At 33.4% G+C, this 14,239-nt stretch overlaps 1 protein-coding gene across 1 annotated transcript in view; it reads right to left on the bottom strand.

Moving 5' to 3' along the window:
• Positions 1-14,239, bottom strand: part of LOC142343088 (uncharacterized) — a gene marked incomplete at its 5' end in the record, with an annotated part of 86,263 nt that overhangs the window by 8,654 nt on the left and 63,370 nt on the right. The window contains 3 exons of the mRNA XM_075394775.1: positions 3,714-3,854; positions 8,882-9,033; positions 9,626-9,744. Coding sequence (XP_075250890.1) covers positions 3,714-3,854; positions 8,882-9,033; positions 9,626-9,744 — 412 coding nt within the window. The remainder of the gene's footprint in view (positions 1-3,713; positions 3,855-8,881; positions 9,034-9,625; positions 9,745-14,239) is intronic.

The following is a 14,239-nucleotide window of genomic DNA, read 5'->3' as shown; positions in this document are numbered from 1 at the left end:
GTATCCAAAAAAGAAGATCATTTTTGCCTGCGTGTTAAAAAATTTTCTTTACTCCCTGGATGTCATTAGATTTTTTTGTTCTTGTCAGGTAACGTAGAACTAAATCCAGGGCCACTTCTCGCTTACACGCAGTTTACCACCTTAATGAAAAAATGCAACGATCAAGTAAAATTTCTCCATCAAAATTGTCAAAGCGTGCTCGGACAAAGGTTGCTCCTTAAGAATTTTCTATCTGACCTAGGTGACAATTGTATTTTGGGCTTCTCAGAAACGTGGTTGAAATCAATTAACGATATTCCGTTTTTGTCGATACACTTAGAATACTTAATATTTTTCAGATGCGACCGACGTACTGATCTTCAAGAGAAAAAAAATGCGGTGGTATTCTTTTGTTCATTCCGAAAAAATTCATCGAAAAGCACGAATTGATATAGAGACAATGTCAAAGACCATTTTGAAAGTGTTTGTGTAGAGTGTAAAATAAACGAAAAGCCTGCATTGATAAATTTGGCCTATTGTCCAAAAAAACAATTAATAAACTTGTTTTTGGAAGAACCTGCCTCGGGTTTTGATAGAGCAGCGACTGAAAATAAACAAATTTTTCTACTAGGTGACTACAACCTTCATTGTTTTAATTGCAATGAACGAAATCATCTAGAAACTCTGATCTTGCCGTACGGTTTACTGAACTCAAATACAACTTTAGCAACAAGAGAAACATCAAGGACGAAGTCGCTAATAGACTATATTAAATGAAAAAATATTTCAAGTTCCCGGACACTAGACTCGATTCCCAAAAGTGATCACTTTATCACATTTACTTTAATTGGTGAAACCGTTAAAAATAAAAAAGAATCTATCAAAAAAATGTGTTTGATGAAACAAATTACTCTAAAAATGCTTTTTCACTAGATGTTGGAAAGATAAATTGGAGATCATTTTTTTATCAGAAAATCCTAAAATCATGTATTAAAACTTTTGTTCGTCATTGGAAAAGGTAATTTAAAAACATGCTCCACAAAAGACGGTCTTCATACGCCATGACAAGCCTAAACTAACGCTACATCAACAATGGATATCAAAAAATACGGTAAAAAAAGTTTGCAAAGACACCAACTAATAAGAACGAAAATGTTTTGAAGCAGGAAAATGAAAAACATCTGCTAGATGTGTGTCAAAACTTAAAAAGTGCAAGTGAAAGGTCGAATTTTTTCAGCAAAATCAGAAACAGTGAAAAAAAAACAGAAAGAAATACCAAGACTCAAAAACAGTTTGGGAGCGGTTTTGACCAATGGAAATGACCTTGCCAATCTTCTCAACTATAGATTTTCAGCGTCAGGTAAAATTTTTGGTAAAAAAGGACAGTATCAATTCTGTAATAATACGGCACGCAACAGTAAGAAATTTATATTCAGTTATACGACAGCCAAGGAGATATTTGATATACTCAACAATTTAAATGTTAAAAAACCGTTGGGTCCATCAGTCATTCCAGCTTGGGCTTTAAAAGAAGCAAAAGAACACATAGCTGAACCTCTCTGTTCTTTGCTTAAACCAATTTTTAACTGAGCAGCTCTTTCTTGACAACCTTAAACGTGCCCACGTGTTGCCTCTTTTCAAAAAAGATGTTCCTGAAGATCCGATAAATTATCGACCAATTTCGCTTACTGGAGCTCTTTATTGAAATCTTTACTAAAATTTTTAAAATAAGAGATCAAATATTAGCTTATTTAGAGAGGAAAAAACTGCTGGCAACAACACAGATTGAGTATAGAAAAAAAGTCTCAACTACCGATGCTCTTTTATATTGCACTGAAAAAATCAGATATGATCTCAATAAAAAAAACATCGTTACAGGAGCTTTTTAGACCTATCAAAAACTTTTTATTCTATATCACATCCTATTCTTCTGCACAAAACCAAATTTTTAGGTATTAGGGAACAAACAAATACATTTTTAAAATCTTATCTAGAAAACCGTGTTCAAAAAGTCAAATTCTCGAAGTATGAATCAAATTGGATTGCACTTAACCGTGGAGTACCACAAGGTACTGTGTTAGGCCCATTGCTTTTCAACATATATGTAAATGATATGAAAGATGATACTGATGTAAATTCTAATATAATCCAGTACGCTGACGATCTTTTTATCTTTTGCGGTGGAAAAACATTTTCTGAATCAAAATTACATCCCAAAAAAAGGATTGCTAAACTCATTCTCTTTTTCAAGAAAAAATGAAATAAATGTAAATGAAAGCAAAACCGAATTCATTATTTTTGGAGCTCCTCGGAGGAACAAAATCAAACAAATAGTTGTTAACGGATGTACAGTTCTCGAGAAAAAAGTTGTGAAATACTTGGGAGTTCATATTGACTGTAATCTTTCTTTCGATCAAAAAACAAAATACGTACTAAGAAAAATGGCTGTTGGCATAAAGGTCATTTAATCCATCAAAAATATATTTCCAGAAAAAAATAGATCTGCTTTACTGAACGCTCTTTCTTTTAGTCATCTGCATTATCCAATTGTTCTGTTCTCAGGTCTTAAAAAATCACTTCGAGTTACTCTAAATAAACAACTGAACTGGGGGATGAATGCATGTTTCAATAGAACCAAACTTTACAGGACTACTGATCTCAAGATCAAACACAAAATCATACCAGTAGAATACCTCTTAAAATATCGGGTTATTATATATTTTATAAAGCTTCTAAATGCAGATCTACCAGCTTTCGATGGACTCAAGTTAGCCACCCTAAGTGCTAAAATTAATGACCGTGCAAACAAACTGTCATTTGGAGCAAACCAAAAAATAAATATAATTGCAAAACTGTTTTTCAAAAAGAAACAATTGACTGGTATAACGATTTACCTCTCGGCTTGAAGCGGAATATCCTTAAAAAGCGTACTCTCAAAACTACAATAAAAAATCATTTCTGGAATGAGTATTTAAAAGACCCAACGGTTTCTGAATTGAATTCTTATCTCAAATCTTTCAAGTTCAATCCTAATTTGAATTAATTTTAGGGCGTCATTTATTCTTCTAAGAAATGTTAATTTGAGGACTAGCATTTTTTAAAATTTTCTCTTTTCTCGAAAATGTTAATTGTAGAATTTTTGGACGTCTTGTATCAAAAAATGTGTTTTGCATGACTGAATTTCATGTATTTCGTGTCCTTGGCGAGAGCTTAACGTTACTGCAATCATTTTGGTCACGCAAACGTTGACCATAGCTTTTGTGCGTCAAGTCAGATTTGCGTAAAGACCACGTGACTTTGTATGAAGTCAATGAGAACTTCTGACTTTTATCGAAAACCTCGCGCGTTTTTAGATGTTGAGCCAGCATGTATAAGTGAATTATGCAGACTCCGGTTACCTTTGTTCAAAACACGCAACTTGAAGCGTTAAAATGCCGAAAGTTTATTGAAGTCAACTTCTGACACTGTGGATTTTTATCCTTTTAAAATTTGCACGTGTGTGTTTTGATTTGAGATAGTCGGTAAATTAGACCGGATTTAAGTTTTCCAGATGGTTAAGCCAAATCAGGCCGATCTATCCGCAACCCTACGGGACACGCTTTACCCCTGGGGAGCTACAAAATGGGTTGGTCACAAATTATTGCGATCCCTACCTTAATATGGGCAATATTCAGAAAATCAATAAATCCAAAATGAGCACCCCAACCCTGATCACAAATTTCTCTCACAGTTACATGCCTTAGTGTAGAACTCGTCGTTGCATGCAGCCTCGCAATCACACGAGAATTCGTTGTTCCTGTGTGCCTTGAACACTTCATTTTCACAGTCACGAGTCGTTTTGTCCCATGCAGAACACAGGGGTATTGACGTGTTATCTGAAATGATGATTGAATCTAAACTAATCTTTTTCTTGAATGAACGGAAAAAAAATATTCGGGGGGGGGGGGGGGCGATTGCATCCGATTGTTTGAATCAAGATAAAAAGTCATGTTTTTAGTCTAAGTAAGAACAAAAAGGCATACAGCCCTTGAAGAGCATAATCTGATCTTATCTAACACGGTTAACAATAAAATCGTCATTATTGTTCCCTTGCAATCAAAATGTTGACAGTTTTAAGAAATTTAGAGAAAGTGTGGTTTTTCTCCTATTATTTCCTTCCCATTCGGAAGAGCAGTTATCAGTTCTGTTTTAAAACAACTAAAAATTTATTCACTTGGATTATTTATTTCAAACGCTGCGCATTATCCCTATTTCCAACAACACACATTTTGAAAATTCTTATTTGCTGTGAAGGACGCCAAATAATATATAGAACAAAACAATAAAAAAATTTTGTTTCGCCTTTCTTTTAAATCGGAAACAGCAAACATCAATTTCTAAAAAATGAGTACAACCGATCTAAAGATGCTATGCAGACAAGATAGGAAAAATTTGAATTTCAATGGTATCTGTAGGAAAATAGATTTATTCACTCTAAAATTCTTGATGAAAATTAAAAATCAAACATTTACTTTTGTTTGATTTGAGAAATGTTCATTAGTATTTGAACAGTATATTGAGGTATTGGTGTAATGTTTATTGGGAAGAAATCATTTACAAAACCTATTTTCCAATTTTGCCTAATTTCGACTCTTTACTCATTTTAATTGTTTTCTATTTAAGTCTTTTAATTAAACGTATTTTTTTCTTGTTCTAAGTATTCCGTAAATGAGGGAAGAACATTTTGACAAACACAGTAGTCTATTGATAACATGGATCAAAAATTATCAATAAATCAGTCGAAGAACAATTTCTACTTTTGAGAAAACTTTTGTGACTTTTATTACCGCTTTTTTTTTATTCCACTGACTTCTGCTGACTCGATAGAAAAATGATGTTTTTGAACTGCTTTCATTTTAAATTTTTAAAGTGTGAAAAAAAAAATTAATGCACTGTCCTGGACAATAACTAATTAGAAGTATTTGATAGTGTGATCAACCAGCTGCCGTTTTCATATTAAAAGTTATTTCTGAGTTTTAGTGATTGAACTTGAAAATTCAAATACGACAGGTTAAATGTGACGAGTAAAAAATAACGGCCTAAATAAACCATTGAGTTTGATAAAAAAAATTAAAGAAGGGATGAAAGCAAATGGTCCAAGAAAACGGCAAAAAACGAGAAAAGTGAAGTAAATGTTCATTCATTTATTTTTTTACCACTTTCAATATCGCCAGACCCCAAAAACACCCAGATTTAGTTCTCAACTTGAATAGTTCTTTTCACTCTGAATTCATGTTTCAGAAATATTCGTTTTGTACGGCTCTCAAAAAGAACATATAATTGTTAAATGGCTAAGCATTCAAGTTGTCCTCATTTCCTCTTAAACAATTTCTATCGCCTCAACCCTTGATTTAAAAATATTTTGAAGATTATTGAAACGGTATTTTTTAGGTGTCATAGTTTTGCCATAAAAGACTTGATCAAATCCCAGGATGAATAATCGTGGTAACTCCGATTTCAATTATAAGAAATTACAAATATTCAGCTTAATATTTTTAATGAAAAAAAAAGAGTTTAGTTGATTTCGTAAAATCTAGTTAGGATGTGAAAGTCTTGAACACTATATTGATGCATTAATGTAATATTTATTGGTAAGATAACTCATTGGCAAGATACAGAGAATGACAAAAAACGAGAAAAAATATGAAAATAATTCATATATTTATTTGTTTCTTACCGATTTTAGAATCGCCAGAGGAGGAAAACCCAATTCAGCAACGAACTCTGTTTGTCCTCTTCACTCCAAAATTTGATGTTCATCACATTATTTTTAAGTTGAATTAGTATTTATTTGAGTTGAGCTCAACTACTCTTGGACAATTTTTATCACCACAACCTTTGAACTAAGATTTTTTTGAAGTTAAATTCATAGGCTAAATTTGTTTAGAGGGTGATTGTTTCGTCATAAAATTTTTAATCACAGCTTGAGATTGATATTTGTAGTAACCACACAAGGAACATATATGATGGCATTTAGAACAAGCGAAATTTCTTAGAATGATCATGCGATGATTGTTACGAATTTTATATGACCCTTTCATAGCTAGTATTGACCATATATGATCATTGTATTATTAGTGAGACCCATATATGATCTTTGAATAAATAGATGGAACTATATATGATCTTTAAATGATTCGTGAGAACCCAATATGATCTCTCTCTGGTTGCTAAAAATCATAAATCCAAATTTTCCACTATTTAAAATATTTTCATTATGTCTGGTGATTCAACTCAAACCAAGAGAAAGCTGAGAAGCTCTCCTAAGAAGCAGTCTACCGCAAAGACATATGTTAACAAAAGTCGCTTTGTTGCGATACAAAGTGAGAACTTAGTCTTGAAGTTAAGTATTTGGCTATTGGGTAATACTGGTACGGAACTATAATTCGCATAAATCAGAAAAACTAAACTACTGTGCTTTAATTGTGCTTCGGATTGATCTGAAAGAAAACAAGTTCCCCCCGTTTTTCTAAGGCGAAAAAATTCTGAATTGCCTGACGATTTTAAATTTTTGAACGTAATTTTTTATGTATGACTACTGAAAACAGAAAAGAATGTATGACTACTGAAAACAGAAATTTTTGTACGTAATTTTTTATGTATGACTACTGAAAACAGAACAGTAGTCATATATGTATGACTACTGAAAACTACTAAAACTATATATGCCATATATGACAGTATGATTATCAAGAAAAATATATGACTTAGTATGATTACCAAGGTTCTCTTATTCTTATAGTGTTTATCTCAGTAGATTGTACTGAGTGCACAAAAACTGAAATATGTTCAAATCAGAGATTGGAGGTAGGACAACACATTGTAGGCAAAATCTCACTAAATGACAAATCATTGTCAACTCTAATCAGAACTTGTTAATTATGTTTGAGATGTACACCCTAATATAAAGATAGTAGCAGTTTCTAAGAATGGCACAACAGATAAAAAATTACCTAGTGAATATTGCATGTCATACTAATCAATCACAAGGAATTCAAAACTTCTTCGAAATTGTCGTTCTTAGCTCTTATAATATGTATACCTAAAATATTCTTACGATAAGTTTCAGATTATATTTCACTTCTATTATAAGATTTTGAGTCCGCTACAAAAATCAAATAATTATTTGAAAGTCGCAAATAATTATTTGAAGGTCGCAAAAATAATAACACTTGTTATTTCTAAAGGTTGTATACATTTACTGTATGCTGAAACCACACCTCATACACTAGCAGACGTTTTCAGAAAACAAACATGATCAACTTATGATGAAGTGAGTCGCTATTCACTTTTTTAGCACGGAGAACAGCAGAAGAAAGACATACAATAATAAATGCTTATTTCAAATGGAACCTCCTGGTTCTATTTCGATGGCATCGTGTAGGATTTCGAATGTCCAAACAAACTAATATACATTTTGGTGGTACTGGTTCAAATAAAATTAATATCAATACTAGTCGGCTGAAAACTATCCACGTTGTAAATAATCAAATTTCACCTGAGAAAAGGGAACATTCTCAGCCACTATCGCCAACACACCCATAGTACAACTTGGGTCTAGGAAATAAACCCCCACTTTTAGTTATAATTTTGGTCGTGGTAATTTGTTTGGTTGTTATAGTTTCATATCAAGTCCCACGGGCCGGTGAGGCATTGCCATGGCCCGCGAGGCATGGCCAAACGCGCTAAATGCACAGTTCTTTAATAGTGGGGTTGATTGTGGGGGTTTATTGACGTGGGGGTTTGCTTCCGTGAGGGTTTAATTCCGTGGGAGGTTCATTTCCGTGGGGTTTTATTTCCCTGGTGGGTTATTTCCTGTCTGAAATGAAGTGGATTTTTTTCCGTGGGGGTTTTTTTCCGCAGCCCTACTAAAGGCAAAAGGATTTCCGTAGTCTGGATCGCATTTTAATGAAAAGACTTGATAAGTTCAGGTCGTGGGGTAAATATTGTCTATTGCAACATAATCGAGGACCCAAGTTAAAGTTGAGCCAATTTATTTTCATAAAAGAATTTGGTTCTTCACAGAAACTACTGAAACTACTGAAATTTCGTAAGTTAACCTCTAGACTGAGATGGCACTATAAAATTAACAATAAACATTTGACAAAAAACGGAGTTACATCACAAGTAATTAACACATAGTCCGTCCATTTTGTTAATAAATACCCGGACCTTGGTCGTAGTGAGTTTCATTGCTGTACCATTGACTTTCAATTTTGACCAGTACTGAACCAGACAAATAGAAGTATAAACCTTTTGTCAGTCTGTCCAGACTACATTAAGAAACATCTCACTCTGATCCTCTTCTTCTCAGCCTTAATTACATTCTTGGCCAACACTACACAGAATGTTTTACATTTCTCTCGTCATCAGACTGTGCATACAAAGAACTGACAGACTGCACATAGCAAATTTTGAAATTTTCGAATAACTGATATTATGCATAAAATTTTTAAGATGGCGATACCCTCAGAAGCTATTCTAGCTCTAACTAAACCATATATTGGTGCATTCACATCTATTGGTGCATTCACATCTGGAGCTCGGTAGTGGTGGAGGCGGTAGCGGAGGTCGGTAGCTGAGGTCGGCGAAGGTCGGTAGCGGAGGTCGGTAGCGGAGGTCGGTGGAGGTTGGTAGCGGAGGTCGGCGGAGGTCGGTAGCGGAGGTCGGTAGCGGAGTTCGGTAGCGGAGGGGCTAGAAAGGCCAATGATTAATGAAATAATCATTTCTAATGAAAGGCCCAAAATTAATATGACACATTTCGCTGCAAAATAATGAAGGGCCGAAAATTAAAAATCAATTCTTCCGAATTGAAGTTTTTACTTGAACTATGGACTTAAACAAAATGAAGAGTTGGCCTCACCGTAATAATCGACAATACATCCACATTTGGTGAACATCTGAGACTCCATGCAGTACCTCTCACAAGCTTTCTGGTCGTATCTGGGCCACCTGTTGGTGAATCCAGTGTTCAGAGATACAAATTTAGGCCACTCTTCCAGACATCTGCCGTACCTGTGGAACCAGATTGTATATGCAAAAGATGATATGAAAATCCAACATTTGAATAAACTGTTTTATAAAACACCATTTACAATGAGTCTTTTCCTTTATCTACGGCATAATCTGATAAATATTCATGATAATATGAACAAAATGACGAGAAACTTTTTTGTCTGCACGGTCGCTCCTTTTGAAATCAATAGTTTTTTAACTTAACTGCATTGTTATCGGGACCATAGTTTTGTTAGCATGCCGTAGGACAGCGGATAAAGGACAAATTGACATTTGTGCAAAATCTAAACTATAATATTTGCTGTAACTCTTTTTTTCAATTTTGTGAAAAGTGTTTGAATAATACAATACCGCCAACGGTAAAAGGAGATGCTGGTAGTCAATAGCAGCATCTGTGATGTTTTATTCTCAATTTTAGTTAATTAACACGAGCTGGAAACTATGTAATCTTCAGTTCAATTTCAACAATTTGAGCTGAAGAACAATTTCATACAAAACATTATCATTGCTTTATTTTACCGTTGCTTTATCGTGAAATATTTATATAGTAATACAAGTTTTAGTTAAATGTGGAAGTTCTTTCCTTCCTTACTTTCCTCCCTTCCTCGTTATAAGTTCCTGTCTCACAGATATCATAGTAGCAGTTCCACTATTCACCATCCATGACTCACTCTCGGGTAGAGGGGGAACGTAGGGAGCGCTGATCAAAAGCTGAAAAAGACATAAATTTCGATACCGATTTCTAGATTTTTGAAAGCCCGTCCAGTGTAGAAAATATAACAGGGAAATTTTTTTTGAATTTTGCTCTTTCTACGGAGTTATTGAGTTTTCATAAAAGTTTGACTGACTTTCGTTGTTTTTGTTCACTTTTTTCGTGTTTTTACGCAATTTTTTGCCATTTTTTAACGATATTACTGTTGGTTTTAACTATGAAGATTGAACAGTGTTGTGAATTATGCGGTCCAATTTATTGCATACTTTTTGCTATATTTTTTCAAAATTCAGCCTTTTTTCAACAAAAATGGCACTAAATAAGATTCTTTAGTCAACTTTGTATAAATTTGCCGAATTAACACAATTAAAGATTGCTTATCCAATCTTAGATGGCACCAAAGACCGCTACTTTACGCGCGCTTCCATTTAAGAGTATTCTTAGGTCTTGAAATAAAATTTTGTTGGTTTTTCGCCAAATTTAATCTATAATTATTTAATATTCGTGATTTCTTTTTGATATATTGACTTTTTGCTGTCAAATTATCCATGTTCATAGTAGTCGGAACAATTACCTGCTTCTAAGGACGAACAGCAAAAACAAGGCTAGTTAATTTTTATTTTTCGAATTATAATTTCATAATGTTGGGACTATAATTAGTCGGTGACCATTTTAAAGAAAAATTCGCACTTTTTGCTTCATTTTTAATAACTACAAAATAGAACATTTAAAATCAGTACTTTTTAATGACAAGTTCATTTGGCTGCCTAAGGAGTTTAAAAGAAACTTATCTAGCTTTTACCCGAAAGCTTATGGTCGTTTTGACTTTTGCCAACTTGTTTTTTGCCTAATTGTTAGGGACTGTTATGGACCTGACCTTTCTCTTGTCTTTCAAAGTAAAGTACCGTGTAATTTGTTGGGCGGAGGTTTTATTTTAAGCTATTTTGACTCTATTTAATAGTTGTTTTTTATTTGAGTAAGAAGCAAGATCTTTTCATTAATACACCAATATTTCTAAACAATATTTGAATAATTCAAAGTTTTCTATGTCTTCTTTTTTTGGTAGAGAATTCCCTAAAACTAAAATGGATGACCCGTGCCGGAAAATTATGTGCAAACGCACATTACCGAGCTTCCATGTTTATTTCCTCACGTTTCCTAAAGTATTGATGAACTGAAATATATCAGAATACGTGTCCTTAAGGACGAAAGGGGAAACCAAGCCTAGTTTTGGTCCAATCGTGAATTTTTCTTTTTTGACTTATTCAGACCAAATAGTTTCATTTTGTTCGGACTGCAATTTGTTGGTGTCCTTTTTTATAGTAATTTTGAATATTTTACTTCATTTTTGTTTACTACGTAATAAAACTTACAAAGTCAATACTTACTAATGGCTAGCTTTTTGCTGCCTAAGGTGTTTAAAAAAATCTTATCTAGCTTTTTACCCGAAAGCTTATGGTTGTTTTGTTTTTGAAAAACAATTTAGTTCAAAACAAACAATGCCGTATTGAGCTTTGAAACTATTTTGTCAGGTAGTAGCTTAAGATCAGCAAAAGTGTCGAATTATTTTACGAGTGGAGAAGATTTATATAGTTTTACGTTTTAAGCAATGGTTTTTCGGCTTTGATGCTACAAGTTTTCACATCAAATTTTAAAATTTTTGGATATTTTTCCATCTTAAACAACCTTTTAGTCCTGTAGCATTATTTAAAAGTCAGATATTATATTTTTGGCGTGTAAATTAGCCCAATTGAGCAAATGAACTTTTTAAGTGAATTCATGAAGTTTTCCACGGCTCTGACAACGTCTTATAGCAGAATTCAGTGAAATTTAAGTGTCATCTTTATAACTCTTTCTTTTTGTAGTCGAAGGGAAAACTTTTGTTGTCGTTTTAAAAAAGTTATAGACGTATTTTTTATTTCGCATATCAGAATTTGGTAATGAAGAAAGACATAATTGAACACATCTAATGTTTTTAGTGTATTGCTTATTGCTTTAACGGCTTAATATTTTTGCTTAATCTCATTACAAAGAGGTCAAAAGTTGTATAATTGAATTTCAAAAAGGCGCAATTGATCGTATCTATTGTTTACGGAACAGATTGTAGTTTTAGCGGTTTCGACACCGTTTTCTTTCAAAATTGATTTTTTGTTCATTGTTTGTTTTTGTCATATGTTATTTTAGATGTGCAATATTTTTTGAAACCTGACTCCATATGATGGTATGGACGAACGCAAATTAATTTAAAGTTTTCAGTTGATATCCTACGTTTTTCATTATTTCAAAATATTTGTTTTCAGAAAAATAAACGTATTTCTACCTTGGCCTTTTTCATTCTTCTTTGCCTACTTGTTAAAGACTGTTAAGGACCCTTCTCATGTCATTCAAAGTAAAGTACCGTGTAATTTGTTGAGCGGAGGTTTTATTTTAAGCTATTTTGACTCTATTTAATAGTTTTTTTTATTTGAGTAGGAAGCAAGTTCTTTATATTAATACACAAATACTTCTAAACAATATTTGAATTTTCAAAATTTTCTATGTCTTCCTCTTTAGGTAGACAATTCCGCAAAACTAGAGCAGATGTTCCCGAACACGTCAAACATGTCCCAAACGCACATTACTGAGCTTCCATGTTTATTTCATTCTGAATTGACATATATGTTTATGCCTCTAAAATATATGATTACTTTGTATATTCGTATGGTTTCAAGGACACTAACTCATGTTTCCCAAAGTATTGATTCAAAATAAAAAAAAGTATACTGCCATTGGGAGCATTAGAAACAAGACAAACAACAAATATGATTAAAAACAACAAGCATTAATTACAACCAAAACACAAAATCCACATATTTTTGAAAAAAAAGAAAAAGTCAAAATAGCATCAGAGAAAACGTAAACTAAACCCAATGACTTGCATGTGTATTTTTTTGAATTGTTTTTCTTTACCTCAAAGGGAACTGTATTTTTTTCGAGAATAATTAACAAGTAGACAAAAACAAAAAGGGGCAAACTTAAAAATAACTCTTAATCTTTTTGAAAACAGTTAAATTCAAAGTCAGGAAAGCAAATAGCTATCATCTGAAACTATTGATTAACCACATTTAAGACTCAATACGAACCCGTTGAGACCCCTTGAGACCAATTTGTTGTTGCCATAAAAACCTTGAGCTTTACTCATAAAGAACAATATTGTTTCATTGGACAAAATTGCAGTAAAAATTGAACTCCTATTAGTTGAACTTTTATATGAAAAAAAATGTTCTTTTAATAGGTTTGAAGAATGTAAAAAAAATCAAAAATTTTTTTTCAAAATACAACCTGCATCCTTTTTTAATATAAAACTCGACAATGAAAACCAAACTGGTATTGCCATCGCGACGTGTAAAATCGTATCCAATGGCCTAAAAACATAACTATTAGAATTTTAGGCGTGAAATATTTTTTAAGTTGAACGGACAATTAAGTAATGCAACTAGAGACAATATAACAGCTGCGAACACCAGACAACCCTTAAGAGAACATCCAGCTCTGTCTTTGGAACAAGCTACCAAGTAGATTAGGTTCAGTAATGACTTTAACGAGAAACGGAAAGTGAAGTAATTTTGTTAGAGCGGTTATCTTGAACTCTCAGAAATTTCGGGTATTCTATTAAAGATTTGGGATCTGTGGTACACTGATTGAGAGTTGGCAGAACTTTGGCGCTTGCTGCTATCATATGTACTGTTATCATAAAGTGTGGAATCATAATAAAAGTCGTCATTGAACTGTTACCATGAGAGTCTACGTAAAGCGGTTAAACTATCTCTTTCAATCTCTTGTGTAATTTATATGTAGGTATCCTAATTCTCATGAGGTCCAATAAGAGCATATAAAAAGGCACTGCTACGTAGCTGAAGTTCATAAACCAATTAAAGCGCGTTACTAACCTCAATGCATTTTACGGGGATTTATATGAAATTGCGTTCTATACTGAATTTTAGCTTGCTGTATTCCGCGAGTAGCTTGTTGCAACGAAAAAACCGTTAGTAGTCACTGACATCCGTTATAACTGAAAGAAAATAGTTTTACAAAATTCGTAATATTGGCCAAATCTGAAAATTTTTACAAGTTGGGACCGAAAATCTGTACACCCCCCCATTTTTTGAAGCCGATATGGCTGAACCAAGCTGGGGTCACCATCACCCTAGGGCACTCCTAAGCTATTAACAAACCAGGATTGGTAGTGTCAGCTTTACCCAGTCCGGAGCTATTAACACTTATGAGGGGAAAAAGTGATAATTTTGGGGATAAAATCCGAAATTCGCAAATTTTGAGTTTAGTGAACGTTATTCATACTAGGGTGCAAGAAGGCCCTGAGCCTACGCCTGATTAGGTGGAATACGAACTATACCCCCCAAACCGCCCTATGTAAACAAAAGACCCGGAAACACACATTTAACAGGTGACTAAGTATAAGTCGACTTGTCGGCCATTTTGAAATTTTTGTTTGTT

This window comes from Convolutriloba macropyga, chromosome 7, assembly GCF_964194025.1.
Source record: "Convolutriloba macropyga chromosome 7, txConMacr16.3, whole genome shotgun sequence".
Taxonomy (NCBI): domain Eukaryota; kingdom Metazoa; phylum Xenacoelomorpha; order Acoela; family Convolutidae; genus Convolutriloba; species Convolutriloba macropyga.
Note: the sequence above shows the minus strand (reverse complement) of the source record. Positions and strands in the feature narration are given on the sequence as shown.